This window comes from Vicia villosa, unplaced genomic scaffold (genome assembly GCF_029867415.1).
Source record: "Vicia villosa cultivar HV-30 ecotype Madison, WI unplaced genomic scaffold, Vvil1.0 ctg.000004F_1_1_1, whole genome shotgun sequence".
In the NCBI taxonomy this organism is placed as follows: Eukaryota; Viridiplantae; Streptophyta; class Magnoliopsida; order Fabales; family Fabaceae; genus Vicia; species Vicia villosa.
In genome coordinates, this window is record NW_026704934.1 from 1,258,845 (window position 1) to 1,271,512 (window position 12,668).

The 12,668-nt window shown below is 32.7% G+C and overlaps 1 protein-coding gene across 1 annotated transcript; it reads right to left on the reverse strand.

Annotated features, from left to right (window-relative positions):
• Positions 1 to 6,867: 6,867 nt before the first annotated feature.
• On the reverse strand, positions 6,868 to 7,659 carry LOC131621434 (histone H4). The gene is made up of 2 exons (XM_058892480.1): positions 7,523 to 7,659; positions 6,868 to 7,427 (listed from the first exon to the last, which is right to left on the reverse strand). The coding sequence occupies exon 2, from the start codon at positions 7,403 to 7,405 to the stop codon at positions 7,094 to 7,096; it is 312 nt and encodes a 103-aa protein (XP_058748463.1). The 5' UTR covers positions 7,406 to 7,427; positions 7,523 to 7,659; the 3' UTR covers positions 6,868 to 7,093.
• Between the last annotated feature and the right edge of the window lie 5,009 nt (positions 7,660 to 12,668).

Below are 12,668 nucleotides of genomic sequence, written 5' to 3' on the forward strand. Positions count from 1 at the left end.
AAATTGTTGAGCAAAAACTTGGGTTCATAATAGAGTCTACACAACTAAACCATGGATGTAACCAACCACTGCATCATGTTCATAGATTGTGGTACATGAATACTCAATTTTGTAAAAAGTCTGAAGAGATCGACTATCAAAAATACGAACAGTTGATCATTCTTTTTCATAACTATAAGCAAGTAAAACATTGTGAAGTATAATATGGAATAATAGAGTCTACAAAATTCAGCCATGTATGTAAGCACTACATCAAGTTCATAGATAGTGGTACATGAATGCCCAATTGAGCAGAGAGTCAGATGAGCCATCAAGCATCACAATTTGACAATTTTGTCTCTCATAGCTATAAGCAAGTAAACATTGTGGAGAAGCTCAATGTCATAGTATTTTGTTTAATAAATTTAGTACATCTTTTCAGCTTCAAGACAATCTCAAAACTAATCACAGCCATGAATTATCCTAACATGAAGGGTTCTATCCATTTGAAACCAGAGTTAATGAAAAGAGATGACAGAAAATTCAAAATCAAATTTAACTAAAGATTAATGAAATACAAACAATAACTAAAAAAATTGGAAAAAACTTTAGCTGAATCACAATCACTTCTTCATTGAACCAAGTCGTTACATCACAGAATCATCGTGAAAAGTAAACTACCTATCACATAATACACAAAAGACGACATTACTTCTATTCTTACCCTAAAAGACACCACCTACAATCCAACCGAAACCCTGGTCTAGAAGTGTGGAAAAAGAGCTTCAGACCTAAGTTATCAAAGAATCTGAAGGGGAGCTTATTGAATTCAGTCCAAGGTTCAGCCAAAAAGCAGAAGTCAGGCCCCTTGCATAACCTCTTGAAGATTTCGACCTTTGTCTAATTTTCTTTTTTTGGGATTTTGAAAAGGATAATTGGAAACCAAGAGCATCAGGATCTAAATCTCTAGCATCCTCAGAAAAGTCCTCGGGAGTTTCTTGGTTAGCAAGAGTTGGCAGGAAAGTCATTGTTTTTATTATTTAGATTATCTTCAGAGTTATCCAAGCTTTCATCTTCCTCAAGTGGCATCCACAAACTCAGAATCTTCTGAGCTGATGACCTTAGTTTAATTGAGGAAGCTAGTTGTCAGATGGGCAAAATGCAAAGTGAGGATATCTAATTATCTATGAGTACAGACGAATCAAAGAATTAAGATTATAAGAAACTTATCAAAACAAAACCAGAAAGTATACAGGGTGATTTAGCAGAAAACAGAAGCTCAAACTCCAACCATTTTATTTAGCTACCCCAAGAAAACAACGAGCTTCATTGTTCAGCTTACTTTTACCTTGAAAACATCCCCGTGTTGCATGGTATCTTGGCAGCCTATAATGGCAAGGAGAATGGCTGCAAGACACAGGGTTTTAATCATGTAGTCCATCTAAACAGATGTATTGGAGTGCACCACAATATCCTCTGCATATTCAGCTCCTTAGCTTGTGAAGACACCATCCCGTGACCAAATCATAAGATGAAATATAATCAACAATTAACATCCAATCACTTTGCAAGCTGAAAGCATTACAACAGTAACCTTTTGATCAATGATTAACAGTCCCCCATCCAGTTACACCACAAAAATAGCCTGTTAATATATAATTACACATCTCCCAATCAGTAAAACCATCACTGAAACACCCTGCATACACAGAACTCAAAATGGACAAGGAGTTTCATTGAAACACTCTGCAGCATACAATTCTCAAGCAAAGTTCTTCAAGAAGTATAAATACTAAAAAAATTTAACAAAATTGTGTTGCTCCTGCTGCTACAGTAGGCTCCATTGTTTTATCTGAGACCATATGTATAAACATTGGATGATATGTCTACACAAACACAACTAAGCCATGCAAGTAACCACTGCATCGATTTGTGGTACATGAATACCCAATTAAGCGGAAAGCCAGATGAGAACAGCTATCAAAACCATTAACAGTTAACCATTCTCTTTATCAGATATAAGTAGGTAAAACAATGTAGAACAGTTCATTATCATTATATTTGGTTCAAGGATTTTAGCACAGCTTTCGTGCTTCAACAAGCTTTATCTCCAATGTAGGAACTTATTCAAGATACAATCAAGAACTAATCACACTCATGAACTATCCTAACATTTAGGGGTTTGAATACATAGGTAACCAAGGTCAGTGAATAATGATGGCAGATAATTTTATATAAAATGCAAGTTAAAAAGCCGTGTAATACAAACAATAGGAAAAACTATATAGCTGATTAATAATCTCTTCTTCATTGAAACAAAAGGTTACATCTCAGAATCATCATGAAAAGTAAACTACTTATCACATAAATATTTTTTTCATATTTATGTCCATGAATTTTCTAGATAATTTGTTGAATTGAAAAATCGAGCAGTCTCCCAGTCCCAGCATAATGCAAAATGAAAGAGTCAGAATATATGTAAGTAGACATGAATCAAAGGAATAAGATTATTCAAAGCATATCAAAATCCTACCAATTTAGCTACTCCTAGCAGACAATGAGCCTCATTGTTCAGCTTATATTTACCTTGAGAACATCCCCATGTTGCATGGTATCTTAGCATCCCTTAATGACAAGGTGAATGGCTTTAAAACAAGATATTTTAATCATACAGTCCACCACAACAGATGTATCCGAGTGCACCAGTCTCCTCTTCATATTCAACTCCTCAGCTAGTTGAAGCCAGCATCACAGGACCAAATCATAAGATGGAATATAATCAACAAAAACTTACAACCATTTTGCCAGCAGAGTATTACACCAAAAGCCCTTAATCAATTATTAACCATCCCCGATACAGTAACACAGCAAAAATAGCCACATGAACCATGATTACCCATCCACCAATCAGTAACCCTTCCTTGAAACATCTTGCATCCACAAGAACAGAATTCAAAATGAACATGGAGTATTACAACAATAACCGATACAGGGTGATTGAGCAGAAAACAGAAGCTCAAAATCCTACCATTTTAGCTACTCCTAGCTGACAATGAGCATCATTGTTCAGCTTATACTTACAAGCCCTTAATGACTAAGCAAATGGCTGCAGCAAAACACAGGATTTTAATCATGTAGTCCACCGCAAGAGATGTATCTGAGTGCACCACAATCTACTCGGCATATTCAGCTCCTTAGCTACTTGAAGCCACCATCTCATGACCAAAACATAAGATGGAATATATTCAGCAAAAAAACATCCAATCATTTAGCTAGCTGAGAGTATTACAACAATAACCTCTTGATCAAGGATTACCCATCCCCATTCAGTAACACCACAAAAATAGTCTGTTGATCAATGACTACCCTTCCCCATTTGATAAAACTGTCACTGAAACACCCTGCACCCACAAAAACAGAATTCAAAATGGACAAGGGAGTTTCCAAAAACAAGCTGCAGTAAACTGTTCTCAAGCAACGTTCTTCAAGAATAATAAATATTAAATTCTTGAACAAAAACTCGGGTTGCTCCATCAGCTACAGTGGGCTCCAATGGTTTGTAAGAGAAACATCTTATTTCAGAGAGCCATATTTCCCATAGGGATAAACATGGAATATTATAGTCTACACAACTAAACCATGTATTTAACCACTGCATCAAGTTCTTAGGTTGTGGTCGAGAATTCCAAGTTAACTTATCAAATAGTCACATAATTCTCACTCACTCTTGTACTGTGAGAACTAATTCACAATAATTTTTTTCGTCTTGATTTTTCCCCATCATTTTGCATGTAGCATGTCTAAAGATTACAAGCAGCTCAAGAGATTTGAGTTTAATGGATTGCAGGTAGCTCAAATTTTAACAATTAATTTGATTAAAAGATTACAAGTAGCACCTCAAAACGTAAAAAGTGATTGAGCAAAAAACAAAGGCATTCCAAGCTCAAAATTCTACCTTTTAGCTACTTCAAGCAAATAATGAGCCTCGTTGGTAATCTTATGTTTCATTTGGAAATTTCCAGAATGTTGCATGGTATCTTATTTGAATCATGTAATACAACAACAGAATCAGAAGAGTGCACACGATAATCTCTGCATATTCAGCTCTATAGCAATTTGAAGTCATCATCTCATGGACAAATCTCAAGACAAACATAATCAACAAAAACTTCAAATAATTTTGCAAGCTGAAAGTATAACAACAATAACCTATGGAAAGATGATTAACCATCACCCAATCAGTAACACTGAGCCATTAAACCCTGCTTCCTCCACAAAAACAGAATTCAAAACGGACATGGAATTACCAAGACCAATCTGCACTAATCTATTTTAAAGCAAAGTTGTTCCAGCATTATGAATACAAAGTTCTCAAAAAAAAAAAAAAAATCTTGATAGATAAACATCTTCCGTAAAATAGACAGTTTCACAGATGGATAAAATAAGACACTACCATGAATTGTGGTGAAAGTAAAATTTACAAACCATGAATGGTATCAGAATTTTTTTGCAGCTTTACATTTTCACCTTTATTCTACAATGTAGAACAAGCTTAAATAAACTCAAGCAACGAGTCAACGACCATAACAATGCATAGTCGTAAATAAGTGTTTAAATCCAAATAACCAGGGTCGATGAATGTTGATGACAGTTTACAACAAACATACCATAATCTATGAACATATAACAGAATCAATAGCAAACATGTAAAATTAGATACAAAATATAGCTTAACAATAAACTCATCTTCATTGAAACAAGTAGTTACATCACATAACCATCATGAAAAGTAAACTACCTATCACATAATAAACAAAATACAACAATACTTCTAATCATACCCTGAAAAACACCACCTACAATATAACCCAAATACCATGCCAAACTTTCTTTACAGCAAGACTCTTCCATTTTCCATTTCCCAACCCAAACCACCAACACCAAATCCCAATGCAGGCTATACTTCTTGAAGAACAACAGCCTGTTGATAGATAATTACCCATCTCCCAATCAGTAAAACCGTCATTGAAACACCATGCATACACAGAACTCAAAATGTCTACACAAACACAACTAAGCCGTGCATGTAACCACTGCATCAAGTTCATTGATTGTGCTACATAAATACCCAATTGAGCAGAAAACCAGATGAGAACAGCTATCAAAACCATTAACAGTTAACCATTCTTTTTATCAGATATAAGTAGGTAAAATGTAGAACAGTTCATTATATTTTGTGCAAGAAATTCAGTACAGCTTTCCAGCTTCAGCAAGCTTTATTGCCAATGTAGGAACTTATTCAAGATACAATCAAGAACTAATTACACTCATGAACTACCCTAACATTTGGGGGTTTGAATACATAGGAAACCAAGGTCAGTGAATAATGATGACAGAAAATTTAAAATAAAATGCAAGTTAAAAAGCCGTGAAATACAAAGAATAGGAAAAACTATATAGCTGATTAATAATCTCTTCTTCATTGAAACAGAAAGTTACATCACAGATTCATCATGAAAAGTAAACTACTTATCACATAAATATTTTTATCGTATTCATGTCCATGAATTTTCTAGATAATTTGTTGAATTGAAAAATCAAGCAGTCTCCCAGCATAATGCAAAATGAAGAGTCAGAATATTTGTAAGTACACATGAATCAAAGGAATAAGATTACTCAAAGCATATCAAAACAAAACCAAAAGGTAAACAGGGATAGTGAGCAGAAAACAGAAGCTCAAAATCCTACAATTTTAGCAACTCCTAGCAGACAATGAACCTTATTGTTCAGCTTATATTTACCTTGAGAACATCCCCATGTTGCATGGTATCTTAGCATCCCGTAATAACAAGGTGAATGGATTTAAATCACAAGATTTTAATCATATAGTCCACCACAACAGATGTATCCGAGTGCACCAGTCTCCTCTTCATATTCAACTCCTCAGCTAGTTGAAGCCAGCATCTCAGGACCAAATCATAAGATGGAATATAATCAACAAAAACTTCCAACCATTTTGCCATTAGAGAATTACACAAAAAAGCTCTTAATCAATAATTAACCATCCCGCATACATACAGAAACACCACAAAAATAGCCACATGAACCATGATTACCCATCCACCAATCAGTAAACCTTCCTTGAAACAAGCTGCAGTAAACTACACTTAAGCAAGATTCTTCCAGAATTATAAGAGCATAATTATCGGTTGAAATATACCGTTCCTACACTATTACCAAAGTGACTGTGTCAGAAATGGATGGATAATTGAATAGCAAAAACGTTCTTTAATTTGCAAGCGCTCTCACAGTAAAGAGCGTTGTTTCTTTTTTTTAGAGTGAAATGTGGAGTATATTGTTGGGTCTGGTGGGACCTATGTTAGAGTTTTTAATAAGTTGTATGGATATTTAAAGAATGCAGTTGGGTTGTTTAAACAATTTAAAATTAAAAAATAATGAAAAAAATTAAGTGGGACCCATTTAAAGAACTCAAATGTGTATAATGGATGTGGATGCTCTAAACCATGTAAATATAAGCCATGTATATTACCACCGCATCAAATTCATAGAATGGGTACATGTCTACCCAATTGAGTAAAAAAGAGCCATAATATTCATATTTATAAGCATCTGAAACATTGTGAATAAGCTCTATCACAACACTCAGTAAAGATTTTAAATACAACTTAACAATTTCAATTTTATTCACCAACGTATGAGCTCATAAAAGACAATATCAACACTCATCACAAACATGAGTTATCATAACATTAAGGGTACTCCATATGAAACCAAGGTCAATGAATCATGATAAAGAAACTTTCAAATCAAGAGTTGGTTAACTTACTCATATAGAAACATTAGAACGAAGCAATTAAGGAGAAGATATAGCTGAAACATAATCTCTTCTTCATTCAAACAAGCAGTTACATCACATAACCATCATGAAAAGTAAACTACCTATCACATAATACACAAAAGACAATACTTCTAATCTTACCCTAAAAAACACCACCTACAATCCAACCAAAATCCCATGCCAAACTTTCTTGACAGCAAGACTTTTCCATTTCCAACCCCACAACCACCAACAACAAACCCCAGCACCAAAACCCTAACCCCCAAATCCATAAAGAGTCCTTCCCTGCCTCTTCAAAGCATAAACAACATCCATAGCAGTAACAGTCTTCCTCCTAGCGTGTTCAGTGTAAGTAACAGCATCACGAATCACATTCTCCAAAAAGATCTTCAAAACTCCTCTTGTCTCTTCATAGATTAATCCACTGATACGCTTCACTCCACCTCGTCGAGCCAAACGACGAATGGCAGGTTTCGTAATTCCTTGGATATTATCACGGAGCACCTTACGGTGTCGTTTTGCTCCTCCCTTTCCCAATCCTTTTCCTCCCTTTCCACGTCCAGACATCTTGATTCTTCACAACAAAAATCTACAAAAAAAAAATAAATCATAATTAGATGCAAATTATTAAATAATTAAATAAAAAGATGAAAAAATTAATTGAAATTGGTGAAATTGATTTACCTGAGAGATGAAGATTGAGTTGTTGAAAGAGAGAGATGAAGTTATGGTGGTTATGGTTATGGGTATGGTTTATATAGGTAGTGGAATTTACGGGGTGATGTGTTTTTTTGTTTTTGTTTTGGAAAAGCACATGTGTTTGATGGGTTTTGAAGGGTGTTTTGGACGGTTGATTTATTTTTATCGACGGTTTAGATTGAATGTGAGAATTCGCATGGATCGATGACGTGGTAGGTGTCCAATAGTGATTTTGTTTGGAGTTTGATTTGAAGAAGAGAAATGTGATTTTTGGGATCGGCGGGTTTCATCGCGCGAGTTTTTTTTGGGAGGTTTGGATACTTCCCATTAAACTTAGCAATTTAGTAAATAAATATTTTTAAAAAAAATTAGGATTTAAAATATTTAGGCTCTAAGTCATTTTTTAAGTTTATAGTTTATAAGTTTATTGAACAACCTTATAGTTAATTTTTCCGACGTTATTTTAATTAGTATTTTAGTTTATAGTTTATATTTTTTTGTTTCGAGCAATACTGGCTTTGGAGGTGTTTTTGTTATGATCAAATGCGTCCACATTCATCAACAAGTAAGTTGCTTTTATTGTGATTCAATTTGGGGTTTTGATTGATTTCCGTTTCTATTAGTTGATTGAGTTTTTGTGTTTTGATTTTGATTTTCAAACGCGACAATCCACCAGTTATAGGCCTTGCTGACATTGATTTTATGGTCGTCGATGCCGGAGATGAAGATATAGATCCAAATTCGAAATCGTGAGGACTAATCTGATGTGGTGCGTCGGTTTAAGCTTTTTTCGTAGAACTGTTAATGTTGATTTTTTGTTTTTCCAATTTAACTCATTACACGGTTTAAGGTTTTTTCGTTTAACATGAACGATGCGATCCCGACAGTTACAATGGCTTCTCCTTTTTTTCTTTTTTGTTTTTGATTTCTTTTTGTTTTCCAAAGGATGCTGTTGGATTTTCTGGTTTTGAATTTGATTGGATGTGTTTTGTGTGAGGAGTTGTTAGGGATGGTAGAAATGATTTACAGGTCAAATGGTGTTGGTAATTATTTGTAATTTTTAACATATTTTGATGTATTTCATGTGTAGTTATTTTCAAATTTGGCAATATATGACGCCTCAAAGATGGAACGCATTCGGCAGGTAAGATTTTTCTCTCCATATTCGTAGAGAATTGCTGGTTGTTAATGAAATTAGAATTGAAATATACTCATAAATGCTTTTGCTGTAGTGGATACCCCAAGATGTTCTGCCTGCTCCCATATCATATGCGGCATATTCCTACAACAGTCAGTTAAGATGGAACACATTCGGCAGGTAAGATGGCTCCCAGGATTCTTTGAATTATTTTGTTGCCCATTTGTATTCTTTTTGGGTTAGTAATACATGTAACTTGTGCTTTCTATACTGATTCACAGCCTTAAGCCATCTTTTTTACTTCAATCTCATAATTGTAATCTCCATATGGCATGTTATACTAATCTAATATTGCGTGTGAAAAATATTAGTATTGGGACAAGTTAGTTTCCTAGACTGTTACGAATGCAGCAATTGTTCTGATATGTATGCCAGCATGTAATAAATTTTTCTGCGAAGAGTTGTTGTGTGCCTTTATTTGAACCGGTAGTCACTGAATGCATGACCGGTATTATTTGCAATTGTGAAGGTTTGATTCTTTGTCATTGTTTCTAAGTATATACTACTTTTAGATATAACACCTTGTGATAGGTTTTATTTATGGGATTATGATATGGTCATTGGCTGCAGTTTTCATATTATAATATGTATTTAAATACGTCTATACCATTGTTTCATTGGCTGCAGTATTCAGATTTCTTCAACTCATACCAGTTCATGGATTCTAATTGTTAAAGAGTTTCAAAATCTTTTATATTTCAGAGAACGAGCATGACTTCTATTATATATGACTTGAAGTTGTTTACATTCATCCATCATCATGTATTGAATAGATGACTTCAACTATATATCAGTTGAAGATGTTTACAAATAGTGTATGATTTCTATAACGTTTTAATGGTATTATCAAGCAATTGCATTCATTGATTTGTATAACATTTATGCTCCATTATGCAAAAATGAGAATCTCACTTCCAAGCACAAAAATAACATTATAAGCTTCAAATTTCAATATTGTTTATGTTTTTAATCCTGATAAATAGAGATTTAATGTGGCTTAATTTGTTTTTGTATATTGTCAGTGAGACATGCAGTGAAAATTATGTGTCTGCTTATCTTAATAGACCAGATGTTCAAGAGGCTATTCATGTTAATGTCACAAAACTCAAATATGAATGGAGTCCATGCAGTGGTCTCATTAGAAAATGGGTTGATAGCGCTCCAACAATCCTTCCTCTTTTACATGAGTTTCTCAATAATGGCCTCAGAGTTTGGATTTTCATGTTAAATTTTCATTCTCACTTTTCTTTTCATTATTTGATACAAAAATCAACCTCATCAAATTAATACCGGTTACTTTTTGTTTATATTATACAGCGGTCATACAGATGGAAGGGTTCATGTTACTTCGATTAAGTATTCGATTAAGAAGATGAACCTTCCGGTTAAATCTGTTTGGCACCCTTGGTTAGCCTATGGAGATGTTGGTGGCTATACTGAAGTATAGAAGGGAGGCCTAACATTTGTTATAGTGAGAGATGCAGGACATTAAGTGCCAATAGTATGATTTCTTTCTCTATTTAACTTTGTCTACCATCCATTTTCTATGTATTTTCTGTTTCTGTCTCTTATGCTGTAATAATTTTTCATTGAAAATTTGACTCATCTCTACACGAAGGGCAGCACACGTTTGTCAGTGCCAGCACCTTACCGGTGAAGACTTTGATAGATGTGTCGACTGAATCAAATAAGCAGCAAGCTACAAGTTGAATCCAACAATACCTTGTTGCAAATGTCCATTATATTGTTCTTAATTTCTAATGGAATTCTGTGTTGATTCATCAGATTATCCAGCGGTGGAAATAGTGATGCTATGTATTTTGAAGATCCGAAGTGGAGCCAATTTGGTAACTCTTTGCATGGCTGATTGTTATAGCTTGATCAAGTAGAGCCAATTTGGTGCTTTACACTTTTTTCTCAACGTTCTATTTATCATATTATCACTCTCACTTGTGCTACTCCCACCTAATAGGTAAAAGGAAGCCATACATCTACTTCTGAATCAGGGTCAGAAGCTAAAGATATAGCTTCTCCAAAAGCAAGGAAGGGCTATTCAATAAAAGACATGCTTTTAGTTGATTAAGAATAGAGAGTCAGCAGCAAGATTTAGATCTACTTATATCAAAGGGCTATTCAATAAAGAATAGAGAGTCAGCAGCAAGAATATTGTAATGTCGTTTTTGAGTAAGAGTACTTTTTAGGTTTAATTGCTCTATAACACTCTGAGCTGTTTGAATATTTTTAAAAAGGTCATCGAACTAAAAAATATATAATTTCTCTATTCAATGATTTGTTTGCTAGAATCTCTTGCCTTCTCCACCTAGAGCTACTACTTCCCATCACATGATCAAAATTTTCAAAAATAAAGTGTGGATATATAAGACAGATTTATATATTTTTAATTGCTCTATTCAATATTTTTTTAAAAAGGAACATAAGATTAATATACTAACTACATTACTTACTATATTGTTTTCTCTTTTGACCCAAATTAAAGCACTCCTCTAACAAAAACAAACAAAAAAATCTCTAGACACATTCTTACTTTTCTATATAAATATTAATTTTAAATATTAAATTAATAATTTATATATTAATTCAAAACGATTAAATTAATTTTAAAAAATTAAATCTAAATTAAATTAAACCATTCAAATAGATTATATTTTGATAATATTATTTAATTACACTTAAATCTATGTGATTATTGTTCAATTTACAATTAAGTAAATTATTTTATATTTTATATTTATATTTAAAATTTTACATTTGCATTTGTTAAAATTTTATTTTTTTCCTCCAATGCACATGTCCTTTTTTTTATATGATTCTTTAACACATTGAGTTTTTATAATTATTTATTATCAAGCAATTATTATTCAATTGACCAAACTACTTATTACACACAAAATTAGCACATGAATACAATAAAAAAATGTTTAAATTTACGGGCCACTTTCATTACAATGCCTATTTTATTTTAATCAACAATGACTTTTATTTGAAAACTAAAGTCTTTATTTTCAACTTTCAAAACGATTCCTAATGATATTCGGTTTTCAAAGAATTGAGAGTATAACAGAGCAATCGGTGAAAATCTTAACGTCTATTTGAGTAAAATGATTCCTTTTGATTATGTCCATTGCTCATAGTTCCTTTTATTTATAGGGTCTTGCTAACTAGTGCCCTCAGGACATCTTTAAGCATACTAAATAAAGAAAATATTCGTTAAAAAAGTTAATATTTCAATTTCCAATGTATTTTTAATGCTCTGAATGCACGCATTTTTAAAAAAATTTACCACTTTAATCACTTAAAGAGTGCCCCAAGGGCACTGGTTAGCATTTCCCTTATTTATATTATTCATATCATTCAAAAAATACTTCACCAAAAAAAAAAATTCACCCGTGCGGCAGCACAGGTCTCTGACTAGTTAAACTTAGCAATTTAGTAAATAAATATTTTTTAAAAAAATTAGGATTTAAAATATTTAGACTCTAAGTCATTTTTTAAGTTTATAGTTTATAAGTTTATTGAACTACCTTATAGTTTATTTTTCCGACGTTATTTTAATTAGTATTTTAGTTTATAGCTTATATTTTTTTGTTATTTTTATGACTTTTATTATTTTAAATAAAATTCATTAATATTCTTTAAAAATTATTTTAATTTAAAATAAAATATTTACATATTAAATATCTTTTATGTCATTTTAATTTATCAACTAATTGAACCTTTAATTTTATCAAACACTTCAATTAGCTTATACATTGTAAGTTATCAGTCATCAACTATAAGATATAAGCTATTAGTCATCAACTATCACTCATAAGCTATAAATTATCAGTTAATTTATCAGTCAACCGTTATTTTTATCAATCAGGGTTTAAATCATCCATTCCATTAAAAACAAGTACATAAACTTGAGAGAAT

Bases quoted from the DNA above. Each gene is read 5' to 3' on its own strand.
- LOC131621434 (XM_058892480.1), bottom strand. From the start codon at position 7,405: ATGTCTGGACGTGGAAAGGGAGGAAAAGGATTGGGAAAGGGAGGAGCA.